A 15,659-nucleotide genomic window follows, 5' to 3' on the forward strand; every position below is an offset into this window, starting at 1 on the left:
CATATTTCTGTAGAAACCATTTAATCTTTTAACTATATCTAATGTACAGAAACATACGAGGGCAGTTCAATAAGTAACGCAACACATTTTTTTTCTCGGCCAATTTTGGTTGATAAAACCGGAAATTTCTTGTGGAATATTTTCAAACCTTCCCGCTTCGTCTCGTATAGTTTCATTGACTTCCGACATTTGGCAGCGCTGTACGGAGCTGTTAAAATGGCGTCTGTAACGGATGTGCGTTGCAAACAACGGGCAGTGATCGAGTTTCTTTTGGCGGAAAACCAGGGCATCTCAGATATTCATAGGCGCTTGCAGAAGGTCTACGGTGATCTAGCAGTGGACAAAAGCACGGTGAGTCGTTGGGCAAAGCGTGTGTCATCATCGCCGCAAGGTCAAGCAAGACTGACTGATCTCCCGCGTGCGGGCCGGCCATGCACAGCTGTGACTCCTGCAATGGCGTAGCGTGCGAACACACTCGTTCGAGATGATCGACGGATCACCATCAAACAACTCCGTGCTCAACTTGACATCTCTGTTGGTAGTGCTGTCACAATTGTTCACCAGTTGAGATATTCAAAGGTCTGTTCCCGCTGGGTCCCTCGTTGTCTAACCGAACACTATAAAGAGCAAAGGAGAACCATCTGTGCGGAATTGCTTGCTCGTCATGTGGCTGATGGCGGCAATTTCTTGTCAAAGATTGTTACAGGCGATGAAACATGGGTTCGTCACTTCGAACCTGAAACAAAACGGCAATCAATGGAGTGGCGCCACACCCACTCCCCTACCAAGAAAAAGTTTAAAGCCATACCCTCAGCTGGTAAAGTCATGGTTACAGTCTTCTGGGGCGCTGAAGGGGTTATTCTGTTCGATGTCCTTCCCCATGGTCTGAAGTGTATTGTGCTACTCTTCAGAAATTGAAGAAACGACTTCAGCGTGTTCGTAGGCACAAAAATCTGAACAAACTTCTCCTTCTTCATGACAACGCAAGACCTCACACAAGTCTTTGCACCTGAGAGGAGCTCACAAAACTTCAGTGGACTGTTCTTCCTCATGCACCCTACAGCCCCGATCTCGCACCATCGGATTTCCATATGTTTGGCCCAATGAAGGACGCAATCCGTGGGAGGCACTACGCAGATGATGAAGAAGTTATTGATGCAGTACGACGTTGGCTCCGACATCGACCAGTGGAATGGTACCGTGCAGGCATACAGGCCCTCATTTCAAGGTGGCGTAAGGCCGTAGCATTGAATGGAGATTACGTTGAAAAATAGTATTGTGTAGCTAAAAGATTGGGGAATAACCTGGTGTATTTCAATGCTGAATAAAACAACCCCTGTTTCAGAAAAAAAAAGTGTTGCATTACTTATTGAACTGCCCTCGTACCTATAACAAGTATAACTTCTTTGAAATGACAGTGAAAATTCAGGGTGTTTGAAAAAGAACTCCCTAGTTTTAAGTATAAATTTAATTGCGAAATCAATGAAAAATTACATCAATGAGTACATATCATGAAAGAGAGTTCATTCAAGTTTTGTTTAATGTTAGTAGACTTCAACGTGGGATCCATCTGTTGCCCTGCACATGTCGTGACTATATTCCACTTCTCGCCACATATTCAAACATTTCAGGTGTAACTGTCCCGACTGCCGTGACGATTCTTTTGCGTAAATGATTGATGTGGCTGGTCTTTTCACTGTACACACAATTTTTTATGCGCCCATAAAAGGAAAAGTCCAGTGGCGTTACGTCTGGGCTTTGTGGTGGGCAAGGCAGTGGGCCAGCCCCGCCTATTCACCTTCAGAAGTAGTTTTGCTGTAGATGTTTCACCACCACACTGACATTTAAAATTGTGGTGCACTGTTATAACTGACTCGGTTTTCACAAGCCAAATAACACACTATGCTTTCTGTTGGGGAGTACACATTGTTGCCGAGTTGCTCTGCACTGCAGGCATGCTTGGACTTTGACGGAACAGAGGAAAAAACAGCACCGGTGCCATCTCAAGATCAAGCAACGTGACAACTGCAGGGGAGCCAAACTTTGAGAGTTGATGAATCAAACACCACAAACTATAATAGTGTGAGTCACTTTGAAAAGATTCCAGGACACATTAAAACTAGGGAGTTCTTTTTCAAACACCCTGTATAATGCGCAGTGGAGAGGATGTACATCAGGCAACAGTATGCAGACATTTTACAACTCTACTGTCCCTGTGAGTAAATTTCACTGTCAGAAATTCATGTTTTTTAACCTCTAAAGTGCCTTTTCTAAATCAACAATTTTTATCATCAGCAAAATACGCACAATAACTTACACTGGCCTCGGTCCGTGACTGAAAAGATGTCTGTACTCTTCACCAACACCAGCCATGTAAATAAACAAATCTCCACCTGGAGATGATGGTGCGAATCATCGAAATGCATAGTGGCAAAATAAAAAAGTGAAACTTCCTGGAAGATTAAAACTGTGTGCTGGACCGAGACTCGAACTCGGGACCTTTGCCTTTCGCGGGCAAATGCTCTACCATCTGAGCTACCGAAGCACGACTCACGCCTGGTACTCACAGCTTTACTTCTGCCAGTATGTCATCTCCTACCTTCCAAACTTTACAGAAGCTCTCCTGCGAACCTTGCAGAACTAGCACTCCTGAAAGAAAGGATACTGCAGAGACATGTGTTAGCCACAGCCTAGGGGATGTTTCCAGAATGAGATTTTCACTCTGCAGCAGAGTGTACGCTGATATGAAACTTCCTGGCAGATTAAAACTGTGTGCCGGACCGAGACTCGAACTCGGGACCTTTGCCTTTCGCGGGCAAGTCCTCTACCATCTGAGCTGTGAGGACGGGGCGTGAGTCGTGCTTGGGTAGCTCAGATGGTAGAGGACTTGCTGCGAAAGGCAAAGGTCCCGAGTTCGAGTCTCGGTCCGGCACACAGTTTTAATCTGCCAGGAAGTTTCATATCAGTGTACACTCCGCTGCAAAGTGAAAATCTCATTCTGAAAATAAAAAAGTGACTGACGAACAAACTGTTTTATTTGTATTGAAGTAATTGTGAATTTTCTGTATATACTTTGCGTTACATTTTGTATGTATTCTATTATTTTATCCCACAATATCAGTGCCAACCATCTGAGCTATTTCAAGGACACAATTATTACATACATTGGCTACCTGCCAGGTAACATTTATTGAATTGACTGTTTTCTTCTATAAAAAAGCCCTCTCATTTCTCAACTATTACCCATTTGTCCTTCAATTATTGCCCACAGATTTCATTTTACTATCTTAATGATTAATTTCAGGCATTATATTCAGGTTGAGTTTCTTAATCACTCTCCTTAGGACAGCCCCTTATTTTTTGCAGCACGTAGCCAGTTCTAGGTTTTTCAAAGTTTTTGGTGTGCGTGGGGATGGTGGGAGGAGAAAATGTTGAAGACTGAAAGAAGCTCATCTATAAACACATTTAATTTGGAACTGCCATCCTTCCTTTTAACTACCTGTATGATTGTCATCAAACTTTCTGTTGTTTAGTGATTAATTAGTCAAATTTCTTTCCGCACACCCATTTCTTTACAATCTGCTAGGTTATTTAATGTGAGTAGTTGTGCACTATGATCAGAAAGGTCATTCACTGTTACATAAACATTTGTATCAATAATTAAGTGTTCACCTACAAAGATGTTGTCTATACATGTACCACTTTCCTATGTAATACTGCTGGGAGAATTAACAACACAAGTGTGAAGTAATGTTTCCAAATTGTATCTTTTACTGAATATTTCTAACAAACTGAACGTTGCTGCACTGCTGCTGCCAGTTGACTCCAATGTTGCCAGATAGATATAGATTTCCCACAATACCGAATATATGCCCATATTTAAGACTGGTGGGAACTTTAAATCAAACACTGGATGTTTTTATATTAATTTCGAGTATTATATATAAAAACAAAGATGAGGTGACTTACCGAACAAAAACGCTGGCAGGTCGATAGACACACAAACAAACACAAACATACACACAAAATTCAAGCTTTCGCAACAAATTGTTGACTCATCAGGAAAGAGGGAAGGAGAGGGGAAGACGAAAGGAAGTGGGTTTTAAAGGAGAGGGTAAGGAGTCATTCCAATCCCGGGAGCGGAAAGACTTACCTTAGGGGGAAAAAAAGGACAGGTATACACTCGCACACACGCACATATCCATCCACAGATACAGACACAAGCAGACATATTTAAAGACTGGTCTTTAAATATGTCTGCTTGTGTCTGTATCTGTGGATGGATATGTGCGTGTGTGCGAGTGTATACCTGTCCTTTTTTTCCCCCTAAGGTAAGTCTTTCCGCTCCCGGGATTGGAATGACTCCTTACCCTCTCCTTTAAAACCCACTTCCTTTCGTCTTCCCCTCTCCTTCCCTCTTTCCTGATGAGTCAACAATTTGTTGCGAAAGCTTGAATTTTGTGTGTATGTTTGTGTTTGTTTGTGTGTCTATCGACCTGCCAGCGTTTTTGTTCGGTAAGTCACCTCATCTTTGTTTTTATATATAATTTTTCCCACGTGGAATGTTTCCTTCCATTATATTAATTTCGAGTATTAGATGCACCTGAATTTTAGAAGCAATTTTTTGAAAAATAAAGTGAGTCTTACAATTCGTAAAATACGGTATGTTTTCCTTTTACATCTTATAGCCCAAATAATGCAGTTTTGTTACTCTCTTCTTGGTACTTAATGGGCCTTTCCATATTCCCACAATTAAAATAATGATAATTATGTCACATGTGTTCCAAATAGCAGTTGTAACTAAATTATTTTCTACTCAAAGTAGTGTTGTTTATATTGTTTTGAGAATTGTCTACAACCCCTACGTTAACGCAGGATATTCCAGGAGGATCAGCAGTAATTTCAAATCTGGTACCATGGAAACTGAAGTAAAAAATGGTATCGGCATGTGGTTTATACCTAACAGCTGATGTTTTTTGTTAAATTTTAAGGATACAAGAGCAGACGACAGTTACAGCCTAATGGCAGGATATTAGTGTCTGTTCTATTTAATACACATAGTTCAGACTTGAAATGTAGTGCTATAGAAGAATGCTGAAGATGAAATGTGTAGATATCAGGTAACTAATAAGGAGGTACTGAAATCAACTGAGGAGAGAAGAAATGCATGGGACAACTTGACCAAACAAAGCTAACAGGTCACATCTTGAGATCGTGGAATCATCAACTTGGTACTGGAGAACAACATGGGAGGTACAGATTGTAGAAAGAGACAAAAGCTTGACTACAATAACCAGGTTCAAATTAATGTAGGTTGCAGTAGTTATGCAGAGATGAAAAGGCTTATACAGGATAAACTTCCATGGAGAGCTGCATATCATTTTTGAAATAAAGATAACAACAACAAGAACACACTGACAGCAGCCCAATTGGATTCAGAAATGGCTGTAATAGCTTTTGTTGGTAACAGAAAATAATGTATATTGACATGAAGATGGCTCTCGCCCCAACGAGATAATTTCTGTGAAGAACATAGCATCTTATTGATAATTTTTAAAATGTATCAAGCCCAACGGTCTTCCCTCCTGCAAATGCCTAGTTTCTCCATAGGCATCCAAACTCATTAATTACCTGCTGGAATATGGTAATCACTTTACAAGTAAGGCAGCTTGGGGGGACAGGGGGGGTTGGGGGGGTTGGGGGGGAGGGGGGAATTTGGGAAGGGGCAGGGTGGGTGACGATTTGGTTGGCAGACTATAAGTTTTGTCTGGCAGATGTCAACCTTGATATTTTCTATGGTCAGGTCCACTTCCATCTCATCAGATAATACCAACGGCATGTGCTCTAATGGATATGTTGCCTTTCTTTTGGTTGTTTTCTTCCTCCTCTTTTTTAACATATTAACGAGGAAAGATCAGAAAGTACCGCACAATGATTTTATTACCAAAACGTTTAATATGTACAAAACAAAAAAATAAATAAATAAAAATCACAAATTAACTTACATCTATTACCTACTTTCCTACTTAGTCACCGAAGCTCTCAACACATTTCTCCCATTGTGGTACCAGTTTCAATGAGCCTGTTTGTTGAAGTCCAATTCCTTGGAGTATAGCAATCCGCAGACTGCTGATTTCACTTCTGCATCTATCACAAAGAGTTGGCCAGGCAGCAATTTCTTCATGGGACCAAACAAATAGCTGCCCCAATGGCTCCGACATTCTGCATGGTTGCAGCTGTTACCGGCCACCCAGAGCGTGGTGAATCACTAATGTTCACACTACCCTCTTGGAAGAATGTGCACACCACCTGGAGACATTACTATGGTCCATAAGGTCGCCCCATACACGCCCCAGTGAATTTCACTCAGTTTACATTCGGCTGACAGATATCAAACTACACTTTGGTGCTCTTCACAAGTTGACAACATAACATGTGTGCCATGTTTGTTTCACAGTTCACGCTTCTCTCTCTAGAGCTGCATATGACAACAAAATATACTCTGTAGCACAAACTTCAAACTATATCATTGTGAAATTTCAACATTCAAGCTGCAATACCAGAGGAGAAAAAAATTATCGTGCGTTACATTCCGATCTCCATCTGTCCGTGTGTGTGTGTGTGTGTGTTTAGAGCTACCTTTTTCAAGTGCCGTAAAAGAAGTTAGTGCTGATTTAAGCTGAGCTTTTCCACCCAATGCAACACATTAAATTATATACTACAGTTATTTCTGAGCCCGATAGCTTTCTCTGTTTTGGGATTGTGACAGTCACTTGAATGATGTTTATTTTTCAGGATTTTTTCTCCTCAGAAAATAATAGCCTGTCTTCGCTCCAAGCAGCACATTTGTGTTACCAAGATGTCACTGCTGTTTCATGTGGGGTCTTTGGCACCAAAGTTAAATGGTCTTTGGATATATGGTAACACATCCACATCATTGATATTGAAGCCATTTCATTAACTGGAGAGTAAAAGATAAGCTGATGGGGAATTCTAGTAATACTGGGGAACCAAATGTAAGTGTAAAAGTAACCAATTTTTCGAGTTCATCATTGTTACATCAACACAAATCTTCTTCCACCCACTGTTCTTTAAGCTTATGCAGGTTTACTCTCTAATCTCCAAAGCAGAAAATTTTGTTACTGAAATTAAACGTCACTTCACTCATTCCAGCATTCCTCTACCACAGAGTAAACTTTTCTGAATATAAAATAGTATAATTGCGTAGCTTCAGAAACACACTGACACACATCCTGTTACAGTTATTACTCTTTGTCCATGATAATTTGACAATTTTACTAGTGATGCCAGAAGTATCACTGTGCACATTGTTAACAGTAATGGTGCCAGGATTGTGGCAAGCAGTCTTCACTGCCTTCCTGTAACCAGTCCTCTCTCCTTTGAAGTTAATTGGGAGGGAGGGGGGAGGGGGTGTAAGGCACACCACCTGCCACTCCTGAGACAATCACCACATGAATATTCAACTTATCATGGACAAACAGTAGTTCTTCAAAGAGCTTTTGCTCTAGGAAGTCTATCTAGTATCTTCTTAGTAAAGAGGGTGGAACTGTACACTGATTGGAGTATTTTAAGAAGAAGAAATATAAACCATTTTGTAAACAACAGCTAAAAACCATTTTGTGCCAAATCAGCTACAAAATTAAAAGTCAACTTTGGCTCAATATGATCCAGGTATGACATGTTCACCACACATTGCACACTATAAACAGGTTTTCATCAAATGTCACTTATACAATTAGAGTACAACAAATCTTGAGGTTTAATCGAAGATCCCAATTCCTTGTAATATAAAATATTCCACTCTTGTGCCAAATAATGGGTGCTGATATGCACTCAGAGCTTATGGTTGTATATGATTGGCAGCTAGCTTACTGAACATTACAAATACAGCGAAAATTACCCCCTTCCTCTTATACTGCATCAATACACTTTTTCAGATGGGTTGTACACTCACCATGTAAACTCAGTTGTTAGAGAGATGTGGGGCCTCTTGTCCTCAAAACAATTAAACATATGTAGTCCAGAAATTTACACTATTTTTCTTGCCGGCATCTGTAGCAGTAAGTGACCAATGGTATCAGTCTTCTGAATTTTGCTCCTTCACGTCTATACACGCTGTATGCAAATCCATACACTGGTGAGCCAAAACATTATGACCACCTACTTGAAAGTGTGCTGGTCCACTTCTAGAACACAATTCAAGAGAGATTCTGCATGCCATATATTTGACAAGTACTTGATAAGTTTCCAGAGGTTTGTGGCACCAAATGTCTAAGCATAGGTCACACATTTCCGTAATTTATGGTTGGTTGGTTTATGGGCACAAAGCTGGCACCCGATAGCATCCCACTTGGGTTTCACTGGATTCAAATAAGTTGAATTTGATGGCCAAGACATCAGCTTGAGTTCACTATCATGCTCCTCAAACCATTGCAGCATGATTCTCGCCTTGGGGGGCAGTTACCCTCCTGGAAGGTGCCATCACTGTTGAGGAAGACGTCAAACATAATGGGGTTACAGGTAGTCGCTAATAATGTTCACATAGTACACAGCTGTCATGGTGTCTTCAATTACAACCACAGGTTTCATGGAAGCCCTGGTGAATGTCTCCCACCAACGTGCTGAATGTTTCGAGCAGCTGTTTGCCTACATGAAGCATATTTAGACATGACCATCAACCTTGTTTAACAATAAATGAGAACTGTCTGACTAGGCAACATGATTTCACTGATCCGCAGTCCAATCCCAATGATACTGCGCCCACTGTAATCATAATTGACATATATTGTAGAGTCAATATGGAAATACGTAGGGATCCTCTGAGCCAGAATACCAAGTTCAATACTGTTTGCTGAACGGCGTGTTCCAAAACACTTGTGCCTGTGCCGGTACTGTACTCTGTCATCAGATCTGCAACAGATTGCTGCCTATCCTGCTTTAGAGCATGGGCAAGCTTCCGATCCCTATGTTCTGTGATGAAGTATGGATAACCAACTTCTTGTCGCCTACTCGTGGTTTCAGCATTCTCCCACGACTTTCTGTACATCCTAACAGCAGTAGCACGGAAACAGCCAATCAGCTTGCTGTTTCCGAGTTGCTCACTCCGAGGCACAGGGATACAACAATCTGGCTTTTGTCAAAGTCATTTCAAATCGGCGGATTTCCACCATTTACAACACTTATCATTGCTAGAATATTTCCTCATTTGTCACTGTTCTACTCATATACTTCTGTTAACATATCATATGCCCTCAGCACCACCAGGCAGCCTATAACCTTGTGGTGGGCAGTGGTCATAATATTCGGCTCATCAGTTTACAGTCTTCATGAGGAGTTACACATTTTATTCTAAACTATAGTTCAATTCTTTTATCTTGGCGGCTCGCGCATGCCCGCCCAGATGCTGGAGATTGCTGCGTCGTCAGTTGCACACGACGCAGGCGCCAATAGAAGCAGCGCCATAGTATAGCATAGTTCGCAAGCTTACGTGTAGGGGGGGAGCGCGCAGTTGAAGAAGTAAAGCCACCACGGCCGCATTAACCCTTTCGCTGCTACAAAGACATGCTCCCTGCATTCCGCGCTGTGGGCGATTTTGTCACTGCACTGCTCGCCTGTGCAGACACATTGTGTTCCGACTGCTTTGACACTCTTTATCATTCGATTCCACAAAAACTATTTGGCTCAAAAATTAGATTTTTACCTATCTTCTTGACTGATACCTTCCCCCCATAAATGACTTAATTTTGTTTCGATGTTCAACGCAGTTATTATGCAGCATTAAATATAGTAAACCTTTGCACGAAATTTTGAAGAGTTTGCAGAGGTAAAAGTCCATAGCGTATACTTTCCGTATGGTCTATTTTAGTTGCCACAATGTTGAGAATGAAATGTGGACAAGATACCTATATATTTCATTTAATTTAAGTACCACATAAGTGTCATACGTAATATTTAGAAATATTCCACCTTTCACAACTGTAACAAAAGTTTTACTTACACTGGGCACGTTTGGCTTTATTTTAAAGCACTTCAATCAATCAAAAGGAAGTAGACAAAATACATTAAACAAAACTTTGTACTTACAAAAACATTAGGACTTTAATATACCGTCTGTCAGTGAAGTGCTCAGAGCTATGTCAAATATAATTTTGTGTGTGGCACACACAAACAGCATTTATTTGCTAAAACACTGATGAGCCAACAGAAACGTTGAATATTGTGCTACCGCAGCACAAAACTACGAAAGGTGACTTGGCAATGGAGGACACAAAATACAGTCCTCTTATGATGCTTCAAAAGAGAGAAACGCGTCTGGTCTAAATAAGTCGCTTATTACAGTTGCAGAAGAGGGATATATTTCAATACCATTGGTAAAATTGCGACTGTGGAACAAAAACAAGAAATAGAACATGAATACCATTGTGTATGTGCCATACCTTTCACTGATGGAAGTGCTTTAAAATAAAGCCAAACGCGCCATGTGTATATAAAACTTTTATTACAGTCGCGAAAGACGGAATATTTCTCAATACTACATACGACACCTATGTGGAACTTAAATTAAATGAGATATTGTTATACAGTAAATATTATATGAAATTTAGGTATCTTGTCCACATTTCATTCTCAACATTGTGGCAACTAAAATCGACCATACGGAAAGTATACGCTATGGACTTTTACCTCTGCAAACTCTTCAAAATTTCGTGCAATGGTTTACTACATTTAATGCTGCACATCAAAACAAAATTAAGTCATTTATGGGGGGAAGGTATCAGGCAAGAAGACATGTAAAAATCAAATTTTTGGCCAAATAGTTTTTGTGAAATCGAATGATAAGTGTGACAAAGCAGTGGGAACACCATGTGTCTGCACAGGCGAGAAGTGCAGTGATGACAAAATCGCGCACAGCGCGGAATGCGGGGAGCACGTGTCTGCAGCAGCAAAAAAGTTAGTGAAGAGGCAAAGCACTAGAAATTTCATTCAAACGAATAAAATTCGTGAAGTAAGGCACTCCAATATTGTTTTTAAATAAAGAAAATATTAAGCACCGCACAACGTTTGAACTCATAACCTTTCACTTGGCAGCCCAACACCTTAACCGTTCCGCTACCTCAGCTCATCGAACAGTGTAGCTCCATAAGGACTCTAACACCTCACGCAACTACTTATAAACACTGTTGGTATGACTACAAATTGCTCACACGTTGTCGAAGTACAATACGAAATAAACAATTACCGCTGTTCTTTATTGCGAAAAAGCAGTTCGTGAGATTGAAACAAACACCTTTCCTTGCTATCGCCTGAATTAGGGGTCTTATTGCTTGTTTGGTTTAATTAATTAATAGAATATGAATCAACTGGTATAAAGAACGCTTTTTCCATACTTTCTGTAAAAGAAAGTCTGCTATCAAGACATTGCTTTTGTTCTATTAATTTATTTATGACTGAACGTTTCTAAAACTGAAGACACTCGTCCGTGCTCTGCACTGATGTCGAGATCTGGCAACGTCGTTCTCTGTTCATTGGCTGACTGTGTTTTGTGACGTCAGATGTGCAGAACGAACCTAAACTCGGCCGCCAAGATACATGACGCGCACTTTAGTTGCCAGTGACTGCAAAGTTTATCTTACATTTTTAAATGTATTATACCAATGTGACATTCATTTTTTCCAATTTTTCCATTCTCAGTACACAATTCATAATATTATTGTATCTGCAGTCACGTAACTTCTGTTGTTTTCATAGCTGATTTTCCAGTCAGATACTGCAATTAATTTTATCTGGTCAATAAAATAAACATTTTCTGTCTTTATCTGTACTAATGCAAACAAGCTAAAATATGATTTGCATGATATTTGGGTGGTAGTCAATAACATTGTTACAGGCAACACATATATTAAATAGTAATATGATATGAGAACAATGTGAAAAAGTGTATACTCACAATTTAAATTCTCTGTGTAAAGTGCTTCAAATTCTTTCTCTATCTGGTTGAACAGATCATGCAGTCTTGATCTGTAAAAGTGAAAAAAATGCTATGGAGATATGCATTTAGACAACAGAGTAATAGTAAGACAACAGAGTAATAGTATGACAAAAAAAAAACAGCGAACTACAAGAGAAAGTATGACGGGGCTGTAGGAAAAGCAACAATAGTATGGGTACCAGTAAGAAGACACCATTTACTGGCATTAAATAGTGACAAAAGTTGAATTCTAAAGAGCAGTTTTATAGGTAAGGGTGCTCCATACGATGGTAAGAGATACAAATATCCAAATTTCCTAAATGGTAAACAAGTTACCATTACCATTCTGCAGAGGCTATTCAGCAAACAAAATACTGTGTCCCCCTCTGCTGTGAAATTATTTCTGGTAATGAAGGAAATTAAGAGTACAGTAAGAGGGATTCCAACCAAATTAAACACAATGGACAAAGTGTATGTAAGGCACTTTTAGTACAGGGAGCAGACGTGATTCAGTTACGGTACAATGATGACATTCAGAAAATATGAACTTTTAAATTCAGTGCAATAATTCTTTGTATAGCCTCCATGGCAAATTGCTTGCATTCATTTATTACCCGGATCAGAATAACAAACTGATTGACAGCAAAACATAGCTGAGAATGGAAGGGGGCTTTGTTGCCAATTGGCCAATATGTATGCATGAAGTATGGCTGCTCAAGAAACAATTGTTTGGCTCTACAATGACTACCTTCACAAACACCCTGTTAATATGAAATACCGAGTTCACTTTTCATGGTCATAATAACTTTATCACTCAAGAAACACACTATTATTTGCAAGCCTTAATAAATGTAACAGTATGATTCACAATTAAGTGGCATCACTGATACAAAAGGGGTGCTCAAATTGATGTAAATCCTTTACGTGACTATGACAATAAATGTGTTACATTAACAATAAGTGTTTAAGTACTTACAAATCACTGTAGTGTGCATTTAGTATCTTGTGCTTATGCAGGAGGGCATTTCTCAGTAGTGAGATTAGAATTGTTTTGGAAGGGCAACAGTAGTCAGTCACTCAAAATATGATAATTTATGGCAAAGGGTGAATGCCACTCTGTTGGGTGTCACTTATTTCCCCGACCATGTAATTAACCGTTCTATGGATGAGTTACTTTAATTATCTGTAAACATAATTATAACTTTGCTATAATTTCATTTCAGCATTTCAGACTTCTTTAAGACCCTTTTCCATATTATGTACAAAATTATTCCAGTTCTCTGTGCCAAGTTTCCTCTAACAATTTTTGAATATCTGCCACAGTGAAGCTTTGGTTGGTTGGTTGGTTTAAAAGGGGGGGAAGGGATCAAACTGCTAGGTCATTGGTCCCTTGTTCCGAATAAAACAATGCCACAAGGGTGAGGATAAAACAAGTGTGACTGACAACACAAAACGGAGGGAAAGGAAAAACCACAAGAACAATGGAAGGGCAACTAACACTTAAATGGACAAAAGGGGACAAGAAAACCACAGAAATGCAAGAAACAGGTAGAAGAGATTAAAACGACAAAACAGACTACCACGGCTGGCTGACGACGAGAATAAAAAGGAGAAGCCAGCCACTCTGCAACACATTAAAACCTCCACCCTAAAAGCACTAGGATGTAGGACACAGAGGGACAAAGGACATGCGCTACTACTTAGATCAAATGATAAAACCCACCCTCACGAATAAAACGTGAATCTAAATCAGCCAATGAGGCGTCAGATAAAATTAGCAGCAACAAGTTCAGTAACCGAAGATTTTGTCGTAGGGCAGTCAAAGTGGGACAGTGCACCAGAATATGGGCCACCGTCAACTGGACGCTGCACTGACACTAGGGCGGGTCTTCACAGTGCAGGAGGTAGGCGTGGCTCGCCCAAGCGTGGCCAATGTGGAGCCAGCAGAGAACCAGAGAGTCCCTGCAAGAGGCCCACAAGGAGGTGTGGCACACATTCATAGTCTCCTTAATGGCACGGACTTTGTTGTGCATACTGAGACTATCCCATCCTGTCTAACAAAGCAGAAAAACCTGGTGGAGTAAAAACGAACATAGGTCAGTTATTGGAATGCCAAACGCCATATGCAGTTAACGTGTAGCCTGTTTGGCCAGCCTGTCACCAAGTTCGCTGCCTGAGATTCCGATGTGTCCTGGAGTCCACACAAACACCACTGAATGACTGGACCATTCCAGGGCATAGATCGACTCCTGGATGGTCACTACCAAAGGATGACGAGGGTAGCACTGGTCAATGGCTTGTAGGCTGCTCAAAGAGTCAGCACACGGAAGAAATGACTCCCCAGGGCACGAACAGATGTGCTCAAGAGCACGAGATATAGCCAGCAGCTCTGCAGTGAAAACACTGCAGCCATCTGGCAATAAACGCTGTTCAATAAGTCCTCCATGGAAATACGCGAAGCTGACGTGACCATCAGCCTTCCAGCCATCAGTGTAAACCACTTCATGGCCTCGGTACATGTCAAGAATCGAGAGGAAGTGACAGCGGAGAGCCGTAGTGTGAACTGAGTCCTTTGGACCATGTGAAAGGTCTATGCGAAGCCGCGGCCTACGCGTAGACCATGGAGGCATATGCGAATGGCCCTTGAGTATAGGTGGTAAAGGCAAGGACTCCAGTTCAGATAGAAGAGATTGGATACGAACTGCAATTGCAAGCTCTGAGCTGGGCCACCGATGCAGAAGATGAACCGCCGTGGGTGGGAAAAGGAGACGGTAATTTGGATGTGCAGGAGAACTACAAACGTGTGCAATGTAACTGGCGAGCAGTTGGGCACACCTGACCTAAACGGAGGGACTCCAGCCTCCGCCAGGATGCTGGACACCGGACTCTTCCTACAAGCTCCCGTCGCTAGTCGAATGCCACAGTGATACAGTGGGTCAAGTAAACCAACACTGAGGGCACCTGTAGTCAATGCGGGATTGAACAAGGGCTCTGTAGAGCTGCAGCAGCATAGAGCGATCTGCACCCCATTCACACCAACAGAAGTGCATAACACATGACTTTGTGGCTGAAAACTGGAAGCTCTGGGCTAGAGCAAATGACTGCACCTTTTAGATGGCTCCCTGTAGGGGCCGCTCAGCAACGCCAGTACTGGTGGAGCAGTAAAAAATTTAGAAGTCTTTTGCATACAGAAAGGATGAGACGGATGGCCCTACAGCTGCTAGACCATTAATGGCCACTAAAAATAGAGCTACACTCAATACAAAGCCCCACGGAACCCCATTCTCCTGGATATGGGGAGGACTAAGGGAGGCACCAACTTGGACACAGAAAGTACGAAGTGACACGAAATTCTAGATAAAATTCGGGAGTGGGCCTCAGAGACACCACTCATATAATGTGGCAAGGGTACGATGTCGCCAGGTGGTGTCTTACGCTTTTCGTAAAGCAAAAAAAGACAGCAACAAGGTGTTGGCGTCTGGAAAAGGCTGTTCAGATGGCAGACTCACGGGACACAAGATTATCAGTAGTAGAGCGACCCAGGTGGAAACCGCCCTGGCACGGAGCCAGTAGGCCACGTGACTTCAGGACCCAACCAAGTGCTGACACACCATACATTCCAGCAGCTTACAAAGAACATTGGTCACATCGCACCAGATCCGGTTGAAGA

The 15,659-nt window shown here is 41.3% G+C and overlaps 1 protein-coding gene across 6 annotated transcripts in view; it reads right to left on the reverse strand.

The window, feature by feature from the left end:
• Positions 1-15,659, reverse strand: part of LOC126482392 (WD repeat-containing protein 37) — a 130,965-nt gene that overhangs the window by 80,114 nt on the left and 35,192 nt on the right. For all 6 annotated transcript variants that reach the window (XM_050106506.1, XM_050106501.1, XM_050106502.1 and 3 more), the window contains one exon: positions 11,969-12,039. In XM_050106506.1, the coding sequence (XP_049962463.1) occupies positions 11,969-12,039 (71 nt within the window). The remainder of the gene's footprint in view (positions 1-11,968; positions 12,040-15,659) is intronic.

Source organism: Schistocerca serialis, chromosome 5 (assembly GCF_023864345.2).
Source record: "Schistocerca serialis cubense isolate TAMUIC-IGC-003099 chromosome 5, iqSchSeri2.2, whole genome shotgun sequence".
Lineage (NCBI taxonomy): Eukaryota > Metazoa > Arthropoda > Insecta > Orthoptera > Acrididae > Schistocerca > Schistocerca serialis.